Consider the following 15,318-nt stretch of genomic DNA (forward strand, 5'->3'; position numbering starts at 1 on the left):
GACTCTTCTTTTTAGGCGCCTTTTCTAAAATCAAAGATGGCGGGCATTCATCATGTTTTTGTAGTTCGTTGAGGGGCTTTGTCGGATTTGAAGGTTTTATTGTGTTTGTTTTGTCCAGGTTGGGGCTCTAACTTGGCGTCTGGGACGCTAATCACCTAACAAGAACCTGTAGAGATCCATGAGAGGTAAGTCGTCCAACTTCCCATGTTTGGTGTCGACCGTTTTGACCGGTAAAAACAACCGGAACGTTTGAAATATTTTGGGGGATCGAATCCGTGCAAAATATTTTGCGCGGAATTATGTTGTCCCAAAAAGTGTAACACACAAGTGGAGCAACTTTGAAATATAACTGTTATGGGTTTTTGCAATTGTTCAGAATATACAATGCATTTTTTCAGCAAATGCATTTACAAATATGAATAAAGTAATTTATAAACCAACATTCCAGCTTCTCGAGGATTTCTAAATACACATGTACGATGTCCAGGTTATAACAGATACTATATATGGAAACTTGCAGTCTAGTAATAGAAATAGCCATTTTCTAGTGTCTAAAAATATGTATAAGTCACTGGAACAAATTTATTGTTTTGGACACCCCCTTTAATAGATCTAGTCCCAGGACGTTTACTAAAAGTTATGTTTTTGAGCTTTGAAACATTTGACAAAAATATCTTTAAATGTTAAATATCGGTTATGACTAGAATAAACAGTCCCGTACATTTTATGATTTCTCCATGTTGAACCGTGTACTGCCACACCCACACTTCTGTACATTTGGCGTGAGAACCAGCAGATATGCCGTCTGTTCTCCCCTGGGGATTGCTGAGTATTTCCCTTACCCTTTGGTATGGTGTAATTGTCATCAATATTTAATGCCCAAGTGACCTGTGAATGGACAAAACCCAGTGCAGTAATACCATGGTAAATATCACATATTGCAGAATACTGACAAAAATGAAAGACAATGACAAATTTAGATGATTTGAAAATGAAGGTTTAAAAACTGCCTGTCCAGATGCCTAATTTTGCATTGGGTTGGAATACAAATAATTTTAGACGTTAGACTTAACAGCACTGAGCAATTAACAAAGTAGAATTTTTAGTCTTAGTCAATGTAGCAGTCTTGAGGCACAATCTTCTGTCAACGAAATTGCAATTATATAGAACAGCTTCGCGTTTAACAATAACAATTCAAATTTCAGATCATGGCGAACTGTTTGTACGAGTGTCTCCGTGAGGCCAGACTGGAGAGGTACTACCCAAACTTCGAGTCTCAGGGCCTGACCATGTCAGAGGGGCTCAGTGAGCTCACCATGCAGGACTACTCAAAGTGAGGGTTTGTTGTAGTTCACACAGATCATTATCCTATTCATGTACTTGTGAAAACATGTACTAGTACAGTAATGTGACAGACACTTTAGATTACTCTTAGTATCACAATGCATTGGACAGGATTCAGCAGTGAAATATACATGTACAGAGTAGGGGATATTGATAAAACATCATGTTACTAGATATACAATAACATTGTACAATTACTAGAAAATATATCTGATCAACATACCCACTTACCTACCATTATGGCTGATGGATATTCAATTCATATTTGTTATGACATCAACAAAAACTTGAAAAAAAAGCTTCTATAAATTAAATTAGTATAATGGTGATAATTATCGATTGATTTACGGCATGCATTTGTATGTTTCCCTGCTGTACCTGTAGGTTTGGTGTGGAGGACATGCACGACAGGAAGCGACTGTTCCAGCTCATCCAGGTCATCAAGATGGTTCAGGACGAGGGAAAACGTTGCAACATGTCCTGCAGCAAACCCACTCCCCCCAGCAGCCCCGAGAAACCAACAACAGCCTCCGCAACAATAACAAGTACCCCCGGCCGCGCTGACAACGTGACGTCCTCCAGCAGCGCCTACTTTGGCGACGCGTCGGAAAACCTGAACAACTCCACCGTGCTGGCGTGGCAGAACTACCACTCCGCCCTGCAGAGCAGGACTTCTGCCGCGAACCAGAGCAGGTTCTTCACGGAACAGAACGAGGCTCTCGGTCTCAACGACAGCAGGAACTTTGTCGTCAACAGGAGCAACAACGACAACGTTTCTCCGTCCGAGAACAAGGAAAACGTTGACGGCAACGAGAGGGACGCCACGCCTGCCGCAGAGTCCATGCCCACGTTCACCCCTCCCCGCCCCAGACAGCCGTACCTGGAGAAGGTGCAGCACGACTCGGGTTACGACTACGGCGTCCCGGCGCAGGCCCAGGTCAGGAGCCCAAAGCGGAGCCTCTCGTACGGCAGCGAGGACGGGGGCGAGAGGATCAGGGTGTGCGTGAGGAAGAGGCCGATGAACAAGCGGGAGAAGAAGGCGGGACAGGCGGACATCGTGCAGGTGCAGGGGAAGAAGACGGTGCTGGTGAACGAGGCAAAGGTCGCTGTGGATCTAACCAAGTACACACAACAGGTACTGTAGACTGCGTTTCTCGATCATAGAAGATGACACACATTTGCACATGTACCTAACCCCTGCAGTTTAAACTGCCCAAGAAGACCGCTCAGAGGACAGGTAGTGGTATACATTGACTGTGGGCGAATGCCATGGTCACCATATACATTGTATGTAGATTCTTAATACTGTGTCAATGGGAAAAATTATCACGAAAGCATAAGTCCCTTGTACAGGTTTGACTGTATTATTGTAAGTCTTGTTGCACTTGTAATGATAACTTTGTAAAAATAGGAGGTAGTAAAAAATACCGATGTTTTTATATAGATTAATTACAATTCACAACATTATATTTAAATAATCATTTTATCTGCGACAATCATCATGCAGTTTCACATAGATGGTTGTCCTATTGCTATATTGGATTAACATTTTTTATTGTTTTTTTCTAGCATGAGTTTATTTTTGACGAGGCTTTTGGTGAGGAATGCAGCAATGAAGAAGTGCACCAAAGGACTGCCAAGCCCTTGGTGTCCTGGGCTCTCAGAGGGTAGGCCAACCTCAGAAACTTAATAAATGTACATTTGTACATGTTGCTTGAGTGTTGGTTATATCTGCTTTAGCCTGTGGAACCCAAGCTCCGGGGGGCTCCCTACGTAGTCCTACATAATGGCGGACTACTAGGGAGCCGGCGAAAAGCGAGGTTCAGTCAGGCTATATCTGTTTCTGTTCTACTAACTTCTAGTCCCCTTTATAATTTTATGGACAGTAAAGTCCTGGTTCCATGTTGGGATGAGTATCAGGTTACCACCAGCTGTTCTCAAGTGGGAGGCCTGCATGCCCCTTTACTGTAAGGACCGCCCCACACCAAAAACAGGCATATACTATTACACACTAGTGTTTTTCATATACAAGTGTCAGAAAAAAATAATAAAACCTTTGATGTGTAATTGTAAAATTTACTGGTAGCTTTAGAATTTCAAGCTATGAAGAGTGGCAGTAACGTTTGTACTAGACTAGACACAAATTATTTTATGTTGTGAACCATTTTTTTTTCTTTTCGTGTGCACGAAAATTTTTTAGGCTAGGTGTAAATGTGAACCTATCTGAAATGAACTTAGACTTGCCTTAGATAATAATAAATTAATAATTATAATATATTGGTAATTTCCAATGTCCATGCCTAATTCTGGATACTTATACCATTATACCATTATACTCGCACCATTAATCTGCAGGAACAAGTCGACCTGTTTTGCGTATGGGCAGACAGGAGCGGGTAAGACGCACACCATGATGGGGAAGCGGGGAGTGAAGGGGCTGTACCTGCTGGCCGCTCAGGACCTGTTTGAACAGCTGAAGTCTGGGGAGCACGGGATAGCAGGACAGCAGGTCTGTTTTTTGTATTTCTTAAACCTCCAATGGTCTCTCACTATGGCCTTTTTTCATTGATTAGAATTTACATTTCATAATACACATAATAACACTTGAAAAATAATTGTCCAATTATTACATTAGACTTATAAGAAAATCTTCATTTTCAAACAATATTACAATTTTTCTTTAGTCTGTTTCTTGGTAACTCTTTTTTTGAATGCTTAAGCCCCGGTCCTTGGCTAAGCAGCTGAGCTGTCACCTCACATGATGCTGGCATACAGCACTGTGTAAGACCAGACTGCAAGGCTTTACAATGTAGGTCCCACCTATATTAGGGCGGTCCTGACCGAATCTACATGTAGGTACTACTCATTTTCACAAATTCGAGTCAGGAAAGAGGTGTCAAGTTCCTTTCCCAATTATAAGGGCACAACACCAGCCAGGGATTCGAACCCTGAACCTTTAGGTTGTATTAGTCAACAACCCTAACCACAAGACCACTTTGCTTGCCACCCAGGTCTACATCAGCTTCTATGAGATCTACTGTGGACAGCTGTTTGATCTGCTACATGGGAGGAAAAGGTGAGAATAACGGTAGTGGGCAGCACTGGCGATCTGTCAGCTAACCTTTTTAAGGAGTACTTTTTGAGTTGGCTAGGCTTTCCATCAAGTTGTAACTTGTCCATGTTAACATGAGATTGTGAATTTGTGAGTGCTTATTGTTTTATAATCTATATAGATTTTTTTAAACTTCAATGAAATAAAAAAAAAATCTACAATCTACAAAAAAATACTCAATGACATACAGAATTTTTACATGATGTCGCTTGTGCAATGTTGGATCACAGTGTAAGGCTGTAATTATTATGTCAATGAAAAACCTGTATATTTAGGACTGATGTTCATCCTTTCCTGCAGACTGTATGCCCGTGAGAATGCCAGCCATCGTGTGTGTATCTCAGGTCTGCTGGAGATCCCCATCACTAATGTGTCTGAGCTCATGGAGGTGAGGCAAAAATAAAGAACTTCCACACACAGCAATCATCAAGGTTTTGTGTTGTACATACTTCAATTACTTGAAAGCACTGAGTTTGTTAAGTCATACTGCTGGGACTTCATTTCTTCTTAACTGTCTAAGAAATTATAATCATTGCACTATTATCGTTTCTAAACTGTTGAAGAATTATATTCATGTAATACTATACAATAAGAGTCGTGTTCTTTATGTAACTTGGTGGCCTTGGTGTGGAAGTATTGTTTTGGGTGGCTGAACCGTGTGTCTGTCTGTCGAGACTGATCTAGAGTAGGTTGCAATTTGATAGCACTTGGGTGAGGGAAGATTGATTGACAGAGTGACAGGAGGTCAAAAGGCAAGACACAGGAAATGGAGTGAAATTGAAGGTCACAAATCCCCCTCAAAAAAACTTCCCATAGGTCAGAAATCTCTGAATTCCTATCTTTTGTTGGACAGATCTTTGACTTTGGCTTCATTAGGATCCACATTTAGCATACAAAACAGTAGCTTTTCTTCCTTTGGCCTATTCTAACACATATACCACACACGGGGAATATACAAAACATAAATACATTGGCAACAATAGCGAAATACTAACACACAACTTAACATCAGGCTATCTGTTGTTTGACAGATCATTGCGTACGGGAACACCGTCCGGAGAAGCGGGAGCACTAAGGTGAACCTGGACTCCTCCCGATCACACGCCGTGCTGCAGATCCAGCTGAAGGACAGCAGAGAGAGGGACAGGGGCAGGTATGGCAGTAAAGTTGCATAGTACACACCAGTTTTATTTCTTGGTTCATCATAGTCCTCTTTATTCTGGCACATGTTCTTGTTCTTGTTAGGGGAGTATGGGACAGCAGGGGTTTTTTTTGTATCTTTGAATGCTTCATTGTACCTTTCCCTAGGCACAACACTTAGTCCTGCTAGGGATTCAAACCCTGAACCTTTAGATTCTAAGTCAGCAGATGTGCCCTTGGGAAAGGCACTTAACACATATTTCCCCCCTCAGTTGGAGGGATCCTGGGCCCTACTAGGGTTTGGTTTGATGTTAGGAAGGGCATCCAGCTGTAATAAAAATCTTGCTTAAACTAGAAAGGCCGACATTTGCTTTGGAGCAAATACAGCAATGGCTTCACCACATTTTACGACATGGCAGGGAAAGAATGAGAAACACAAGGGAAAACAATGCTTCACATTGATATAACTATAGTATGAAGTAACATACAACTAAGACTACAACAGTTGGATAGCTATTCCCTACATTATTGGTTAGGATTTTTAATTGCATAATGCAAACTGTTGATTTTCAAGAAAAAAAGAAGTGTTCATGCCCCGCATTCCAATGCTGGAGCAGGAAAGCTTGAAATACCTACCAAAACACTTGAATACAGACATACTGTCAGTATGGAATGGATCTGAGCAGGTATTAATTAAGTTAAGCCTGTTAAATTCCAACAGCCAATCAGCAAGGAGAATAGAGGAAAGCTGCATGCCTATTGGTTGATGCCCTGCATTCCATTGTGATGACTCATGCCCAAATGTGGTAACACTGCACACTAACTCAGTAATACATTTGCTATAACACAGCCAAAAAACTCAAATAAAACCATTCTAAAAGCCTGTATCACAAAAATTTAAAAAACGCCTAGGGGTATTTGCCCACTGTACCTCCATACCAAATTTCAGGACCTTAGGCCCTAAAATGAAGAAGCTGAATCCATTTAAAAAATGGCAGGAGAAGAAGGAGAAGGAGGAGAAGGAGGAGAAGAAACATCAGAAAAAGCAATATGGGTTCACCACCACTTCGTGGTGTGGTGAACCCATAAAAAAAAAAAAGACATTAAACTGGATAGAGAGAGAGAGAGAGAGAGAGTCCTATAACTTGTTAGTCAAGAGCTGTTTGCTTGCTACCCAGGTCTACAGTAATGTGTACAGTATGTTACAGAATGAGTTAACTTGTGTGATCTGTGATGCAGTGCTCACGTTGTATATGTCCATGCTGCAGGATCTCCTTTATCGATCTGGCTGGAAGTGAGCGTCTTTGCGAAGCCAACTTCCTGGCCAGTAAACAGAACCGACACGAGGGGGCTGAAATCAACCAGAGCCTGCTCGCTGTAAGTCCAGTTTAATCTCCTCCCTGCTGTCTTAACCTGTAGACAATAGAGAACTGGTAGCAAAACAGCTACTTCAATGTACTACTACTAGAGGTTAAAAGTGATAAGAATGACCCAGCTTCTAGTGTGTAAGTTAACCTTCTCCCTGCTGCCTCACCCCGTACACATTAGAGAACTGGTAACCAAACAGCTACTTCAATGTACTAGAGGTTAAAAGCAACAAGGAAGACCCAGTTTCTGCTGTATTAACCTTCTTCCTGCTGTTTAATCTTGAATGTAATCAATTTGTGCCTAAAGCCACTAATCTCAGCAGGGATAAAATGTTTTGGTGTTTTTGTAAAAATTGTCAGTGTGCTACATGTACATGTATATTCAGCTTGCCATAGTGCATACAAGTACAATGTAGCCCTCATGAAGTGCAGGTACAATGTACTTGACCTAACCTTTCGCCACACTTTCCCATTCACAGTTGAAAGAGTGCATCCGAGCTCTGGACCAGGAACAGCAGCACACACCCTTCAGACAGAGCAAGCTTACTCAGGTAAGTCTCTCCTAAGTCTGGGTACTCTCTACATGTCAAGTAGCTACAGTAGTTGGGATTTGATCTTGAAGTGGAAGGGGAAATTAAGAGATTTTTGCAGTGTTCTAAGTTTGCAGTTGAAACAGCTCTGTAGTACAGTGGAACAAATGAATTAATTGTAGCCTAAAGAACTAGAACTAAAAAAAAAAAACTGGAACTAATAAATTGTAGCTTGAGTGCCATCCTAGTTTATTTACCATTTGCCTCCTCACAACCTAGTTTGAATTGAAAATGGTGACTGGTTCTAACATTGTTCCCATGTTAACAGGTGTTGAAGGACTCCTTCATAGGAAACTCTCGGACCTGTATGATTGCCAACATCTCACCTGGTAACGTTGCAGCAGACAACACTCTCAACACACTCAGATATGCAGACAGGTAAAACTGGTGTTCTTCATCTTCTGATAAAGTTTACATGTAAACTGTAATTAACAACACAAGAAATTAGACTTACCCAAATTTTTTATTGACAACTTTGTCAAGGAATAGCCAATCCACCGCATAGAATCAAATGCTTTGCTAAAAACTTCTCCTCAGTCTCAAGGTAAGTTCTCACTCAAATTAAGTGAAAAATATTGAAGCCTAATCAACTGCTGTATATAATATGTTTAAGTTAACTGCATGCCAATCACTGAGCTCCATGTAGTCTTATTTAACAGGTTACTCTTGAACAGCCTACTTTATTTTATCCTACTTACGCAGAAGTACAAAATTTATATGTATCATGTAATCACAAATAGACCACTACTTAACTACGTACATCGAAAGTTGGTCACTCAAAGACATCCTATCAGTAGAGTTTGCCAAACCTTAAATCTGTTGTATTGCAGGGTGAAAGAATTGAGGAAGGACAGTCCCTCCCACCCGAGGCAGACGGCAGGAGGGAGCCCCATGAGGACCAGGACTCCGGGGTCGCCACGGTTACCTGGTTCCCCCGGCAACAGGGGAACATCGTCCGCTAAACAGCCGAGAAGGTTGACGGGGTCGGGGTCCCAGGACAGGAGGGCCACCCCGTGTGTGTTCCACCCGTCCAACGTTCCCCTGTCCTCCACCCCGAAGGGCAAGGACAGCCCGAGGCATGCTGGGACGGGGTCAAGGGTCAACAGCGTGATGCGGGCGGAGTACGGGCTGTACAGCACGACGCCCGTGAAGGGGTTCGTCAAGCCGGACAGCGGGAAGAGGAAGAGGGGAGCTCGAAGGATCCTGGCTGGCGCCAGGTTCGTTTATGTTTATTGGGATCTCCATCAGGAAAAATGAACAACACGTGACAAGAGAACTGCAAGATCTGAATCAGGTTGATGAAGAGACAGAGTACGTCTCGAAAGCTCCCCAGCATAGCTGAACTTTCGTTGTGTATTTAAATATAAATATTTTGTCAAAAGTATGAACAACAGTTCCTTACTATATATATTCTTCCTGGAGTCCTTAACACATTAAAATAACAACCTAATAACTATCATATACAATTCCACCGTCATAATTAGTAAGTACAATATTCACAACATTACAAAATAACAATTACATAATATTACTTAATAACTACAATATGTACACCACTAGTAACAATCTCATTTCTACCAGGTCCGAGTCGGAAGCGTCTCCAGCTAACCAGTCGCAGAGCTCGCCGCTAGACAGACAGGGAGGCTCGGAGGGGAGGGCAAACAAACAGGCCGCTGCGCACTTCTCCCCTTTGAAGCCAGGAGTCCACCTGGTGAGAGATGCGTGGGTGGGGAGCGGCGGGGCTTGGGAGGCGGTGAGAGAGCCAGCGGTCGCAGCACAGGTGGCGGAACAGCCTGCCGTGTGGGAGGAGGTGGGGGAGGCTGGGTCTGACACGGACGGGCCGGGGGAGGGGACAGATGCAGACAGGTGCGACATTTATTTATTTCTATTATAAGGCCACGCCAATTTAATTTGTTATTTCTTGGATTCGCCCTCTCCATTTTTTCTGATTTGCAAAAAAAAATTTTTAGGTTCTAAAATCAACTGCAAAATGCAAGACATATTTTGGCTTGAACAGTTGAAGAAAGTCCTCTTCTTCCTAGTTGTTAAAAGTTTTTCAATGGAACAATGGAACAACGGAATGGACCCGTCTACTATGGTCACGTGTATCTGACGTCACGTTCCAAGAGTAGACTGGTCCATTCCGTGAACAAGGTTGATGGCGTCAACCGAAAATTTGGGGTAAGTCCCAATTCTGTAATCTAAGTGTTGGAAGTTAAAGCTTAGTCTTTATTTCATAAACATGAACAGGGAGTACCCGGAGGGATGCAGCGACAGCAGCCGCGACACCCTGCCCAACTCCACGCAGACGTCTGACCTGGACAGCGGACAGGAGATGGTGTCGCACCTGGACTCCGTCCTGGGCCTGAACCACACCGCGTCCAGGTCCGCGACCAGCCCCGCAGCGATCGGACCGCCAGCCTTCAAGAAGACGAAGGTGATACAGACGGAGAAAAGGCCCAGCAAGCGCTCCTCTTACTTCCCACCTCTGAGGGACGAGGACGAGGAAGAGGACTCCACAACAAACAGTGACAACAGCGAGCATGTACATGATGTACAGGCAGCTAACAAAGGACCACCAAGTAACAAACAAGCAGCTGAAGACGGCGTCCGTCCCCAAGATATAGCAAACTCACATGTAGAAACAGGCGACCAAAATGGTGCTAGTTCAAGTGCCTCGCAAAGAACCCCATCAGCAAATACAAAGGGACCAAGTGCTCTAGCTACAAACATGACCACAGCAAATGCGTCAAAGGCTACACCATCAGGTATGATGAACACTCCCGTGTCAGCAGCAAAGATGACCGGCAGCAAATCTCCCACCAAGACTCCCGCCAGCGCTGTTGTGAAGGAGATCATGAGCCTTCCGTCTCCCCGGGACTTCCTGGGCTCCTCGAGGGAACCCAAGAACTGGACCATCTTCAGCGACGAGGAGGCCACACCTGCTAGGGGGAAACAAGAAGACGCTGGGGAAAGTCTCCGGCGATCGCTAAGTGCCCCGGAGCTTAACGAGTGCATACAAAATGAGGATAAAACAAACCAGGACGCCGCCGACTCTCCCATGCAGGCAGGATCTGATGCTGATGTAACGGAAGGAAACATTGAAGATACTCGAGGGAAAAACGAACTAGAGACAAGCAAACCTGTGTCTACAGCAAAGCTCCCGGCAACAGGCAGCACATCAACTGTGGCTACTTCAGATCCTACCACAGACCACCAACTGACAAACGCTGGTGTTCCTACCCTTGCTGCTGACACCAGAGGTACACCTGACAGGAATGGTGTCACAGTGTCCACATCAGCATCTTCTGTCCGTTTGGCTGCTGTTTTCAGCTCACCGGCTACAGAGGACACGTTGCCAGCTCAAGGAGAGGGCACTCCACCGGTCCCAACCAGCGGAGGTGAGCAAAGCCCTGCCAGGAGAAGAGAGGATCACCTACAGAAGGCAAGGTAAGAATGTTTCGTATACATGTATATAAGTTTTTTCTGGCTGCTGCTGCTGAATAACACGTTGAGTAACTGATGGTGTGTTAATGTTTGTGTCTTGACATCACATGTACATGTTTGCTTTTTGTCACTGAGACCACCTGCAACTAACATAAATGCACTAATTATATATATAAGTCTTTTTTGTACCTATACTTTGTACGTAGTTTGTTGGCTGACAGATACGTTGTAAACCTTATCACCTTAAGATATTTTCCAAACTTGGTTATCGCCTCGGCAGATGTTTTGCTTCATCTCCAGTATCATATATGCCTACTGTTATCCCTGGTTGCAGGTCCCTGTTCCTGGAGGCCCACCGAGACCAGCTGAAGGACATGAGGAAGTGGTGTGAGGAGGAAGAGGCTCTGTCTTCTGTGGCACAACAGGTGAGGTTTTAGTGCTTGCCCCTGATGTGTGAAATACATGTACCTTCCATCGGATATGTGATCAGATTTGTTACTGCATCCAAGTTGGTGTGCTAGCCAATATCCGTCTTTCCATCATTTACAGAATTTTGATGCACATGATGACAGGAATTTTGCCCAATCTGTACTCTTTGATGGACAAATATAGTGTTCAAAGTGTTGGAGTGTTACGCAGAGGGGTGGTTATACTGGCTATACAGATATTAGATACAGAAATACATGTATACATTGAGGTCTTAGCCTTACCGGTAGCATTAGCAAGAATTGAGAACCTGGTGGCAATGCACAAAATTAAAGCCCAAAAGAGTGAATTTTTGTTGACTCCTTTTTTTTTTTCTTCTCCACACAGGACTTTGACAGTTATGTGTGCAGACTGGACTCCATCCTGTCCAGGAAGTTGGAGGACATAGTTTCACTCAGGGCTCGACTACAGAACTACAAACAAGACCGGCCACTAGTGTAACATATACACAAGAACTAAGTATGTAGAGCTAGGTAGCCTTTTTGCAGCAAATATCTTAATACTGTGTTTGAAAAATGATGTTGAAGCTCTTGCACTTTGGCATTTATTTTGTCACAAACTTCACCAGAAGTTACAGAATCCAAGACACTAGTGGCATGCAGAGGTGATGTGTATGTGTTTTTCTTGTATGTGGACATTGAGAAATGAGAGAGGGGTGCACAAATGTGTTGGTCTAAAGACCTGAGACTTGGCATTGCAGGTAATACATAATTATGTAGGAATGAGCTGCATTGACAATAACTGCAATATGCATTTACATGTAGATAATGATAGCAGTTTGTACTTTTCTGTTGTGTCTGTGTAAAATCTTTCACTGTGAAGCACTACCCTGTACATTTACTTTGTTTATAAGATGTGTATTTAGATGCTCAACTTTCATCAAATGCTCTACTTCTGAATGAAAGACTTAGTTAGTGTTTTAACTGTACATTGTACATGACATCTGAAATATTCAGAAATTCTAGTGTGTTGTTATGTTAATGTTTGTGAAATGTGCTGCATGTCTCAAAGTTTTATGGCATCTGTCCCAGCCAGTGTTCTGTTGGGTTTTATAATAGTTTTTTAATGGATCTTAACTCTGGGAATTAGGATTGTATGACATTTATGTATGCCATACATGTAGGTACCAAGCAATTTTGAAGTAGCCTGGGTACCATCCGAATTTTCGCTACCCAACGCTTGAAGAAATCAGCGTTGCGTAGCAAAAATCCGGATGGTACCCAGGCTAATTTTGAAGTGGAAATCTTTGTTTAGAAAATGGAGTACCTGTTAGATTGACAAACGAATTCATTGCTGCCAATGTGTGCATTACTTTTCTTCTAACCCTAATACATGTAGGCCTTATATACATGTATGTAACAGCAAGACTTTTGTATCTTCTCATTTACATTTTGGATGTGTGCAAGCTAAGGTCAGTGCTAATAGCACAGCGTACATGGAACTGTTGATAAAACACTTTTTATGAAATTCAGTTGTCAATTTTATTGAGTGAAACATCATCTTCTTGCAGTTGATTTATGAACAGCAAGATGTTGACTGGGGCTGGCACTCTAAGTGTGAAAATATGTCATACATGTACATGTATCTGTTCATTCAAAAGAATGTTGAATGTACAATGTAGCAGTTTTAACGTCAATTTTGCACCAAAGTTGAAAAAGAAAATGAAATCAACACAAGGAAACTCAACACTTTAGATAAAAATTATTTCTTTTATTGTCCTCATATGCACATATTACATGTATATAACATGAACTCAGGGTACATGTACTGCCCAATAGTTAAACATTCTGCAAAGTTCCTGAAGTAAATGAAATTAGTACCCAAAAACTAAAGCTCATCTGCAGAATTATTCTTTTCACTTTGAGGTGAACTACAATATTGTCGATGCAAATGGTAATGCACTAGAAATTAGGATCTGGCTGGCAACTTAAAACGTACATCTGCCATTGGGCACATGTATGTTTCCACTATGGGGGGCAGTAATTACAAAGTAAAGGCCTCTTGGTCTTGTACAACTTCATCACATCTGCCAAATGATGCACTTTTCTTACCTCAGTTCCCTGCCATGCCAACAAGCCCTAACCATGTTGTTTGTCCATGACACGGACAATTATGATTCAATGTAAGAACAGTATCTCGAAGAGAATTGAGAAAAAAAATCCTCAGTGTATTTTCGCAAAGGTACAACCTCTGCAAGTGCCAAACTGAAGGAATGTGGCTGACTTGAAAAGTTTTTTTTTTCTAGACCTGAAAAACCAATGCAGAAACCAATATTAAAACTAGTTTTTAATGACAAAAATTTGCTCAGCTTTTGGGTGCAAATCAATTTCTTCATGATCTCATCAAATACATTTGCATTACAACTCAATTCCAGTAGTTCTTCCTAGTCCATGTAATAGATAAACGTGATACTTGTTTTCTGCACAAACCCTTGCACCCGTTAGCAACGTTAGACCAGACCTGGCCTCCGGGATAGTAAAATTACACAAATACGTTATGTACCATTAATATACATAGCATAGGTCTGTACAGGGGTTTACTCATTGTGATAAGAAAATTTACAAAACTCCCCACATTCTTCCTCATCAAGCAGCAGGTTTTCAGGACCTTCCCTGACAATTGTTAACAGCACAGTGTAGTGTCCACTCATCACTAGTACATTTTGTACATTGTAGTTTTACTGTAAATCTGGAAAGTTCTGCAGTGGTTTTCTTTTCAGTGTGAGTTCTACACCGCAAATTTATGACACAGCAAATATGCATTTCCAATTGTATTACCCTACTGTACTATAGAATTGTTTCAAGTGCGAAATTAAAACCCCGAGAAACTTTTTTCTTTCCAACCCCAATAAAACCACTGCAAAACTAAGTAGATTCACAGTACATTTTATGCATTTAATGTGAGTTTCTGACTTCTACAACATGATATGACAAGAATCATGTTTACTACAAAATAAACCCAGACTTCAGTGAATCATGAACTGTGCAGAACAAGTGTGTTGTTAGATCTTTACATATTTTTTACAACTATACATGTATGTAGATAGGTACATGTACATGCACTTGAAAACATTTGATATACCAAAAATCCATATTCAGTAACAAGTCTACAACCTTTTGGCCACAAATAGGACAGTGTTATTAAAACCTGACTTCTCCATTCTCAAAAAAAAAAAAAATTACCTAAAAAATTCATTAACGTCGATCACCAAAATGCTGACTATGCTGACAAACTACCTCTACAACTGAGGCATTCATGTTTTCTAGTCTCAACCTGGGGCAGACTTTTTATTTACTGACCAAATCAACTAAAATATTCCACCACCTGCAGCCTTTCACCTGAATGAGTCCCAACATCATTTATTTTAGATAGTCCATTTGTACTTCTGCACAATTTACCACACAAAGTGTTAATGAAACTTTAAAAAACGTCTGTGACAGGAATTTCAAACCTCTGGAAAAGCTTGTGGCAAAAAAAGTTGCCTAAATATATTGCATTTTTGCTGTGCTTATGATGCTGTGTAGACAGTTTGTTACCAGATATTTGAATACATTTTGCCTTGTGTCTAAAAATTTGGAGCTTTGACATCAGCAGTCAGAGAGGATAGACTGTAGACACAGGCAGAGCATAGTATGGCATGTACAATAGTGTACCAATGGTACTAAGGGACACAGGATACATCATGTTGATGAATGTTAGACGTCCCTAGAACATATCGTAATGCAAAATAAGTCTAGCAACTGGATAAATTCTGGAAAGACTCAGACATTTCAGATAGCGTCCATTATTGGTGACTGAGAAACATAGTGGGCATGGCAGAGAAAGATTTCTC

The 15,318-nt window shown here is 41.9% G+C and overlaps 1 protein-coding gene across 1 annotated transcript; it reads left to right on the plus strand.

Moving 5' to 3' along the window:
* Positions 1–23: 23 nt before the first annotated feature.
* LOC109482224 (kinesin-like protein KIF24) lies at positions 24–12,292 on the plus strand. Its single transcript, XM_019784917.1, has 16 exons — positions 24–185; positions 1,206–1,333; positions 1,729–2,479; positions 2,914–3,011; positions 3,700–3,853; positions 4,356–4,420; positions 4,757–4,844; positions 5,488–5,609; positions 6,865–6,973; positions 7,443–7,514; positions 7,822–7,931; positions 8,384–8,770; positions 9,135–9,419; positions 9,804–11,003; positions 11,335–11,425; positions 11,814–12,292. The coding sequence occupies exons 2-16, from the start codon at positions 1,209–1,211 to the stop codon at positions 11,925–11,927; spliced, it is 3,771 nt and encodes a 1,256-aa protein (XP_019640476.1). The 5' UTR covers positions 24–185; positions 1,206–1,208; the 3' UTR covers positions 11,928–12,292.
* The last annotated feature ends 3,026 nt before the right edge of the window (positions 12,293–15,318 follow it).

Source organism: Branchiostoma belcheri, unplaced genomic scaffold, assembly GCF_001625305.1.
Source record: "Branchiostoma belcheri isolate BF01 breed outbred unplaced genomic scaffold, Haploidv18h27 scaffold6, whole genome shotgun sequence".
In the NCBI taxonomy this organism is placed as follows: domain Eukaryota; kingdom Metazoa; phylum Chordata; class Leptocardii; order Amphioxiformes; family Branchiostomatidae; genus Branchiostoma; species Branchiostoma belcheri.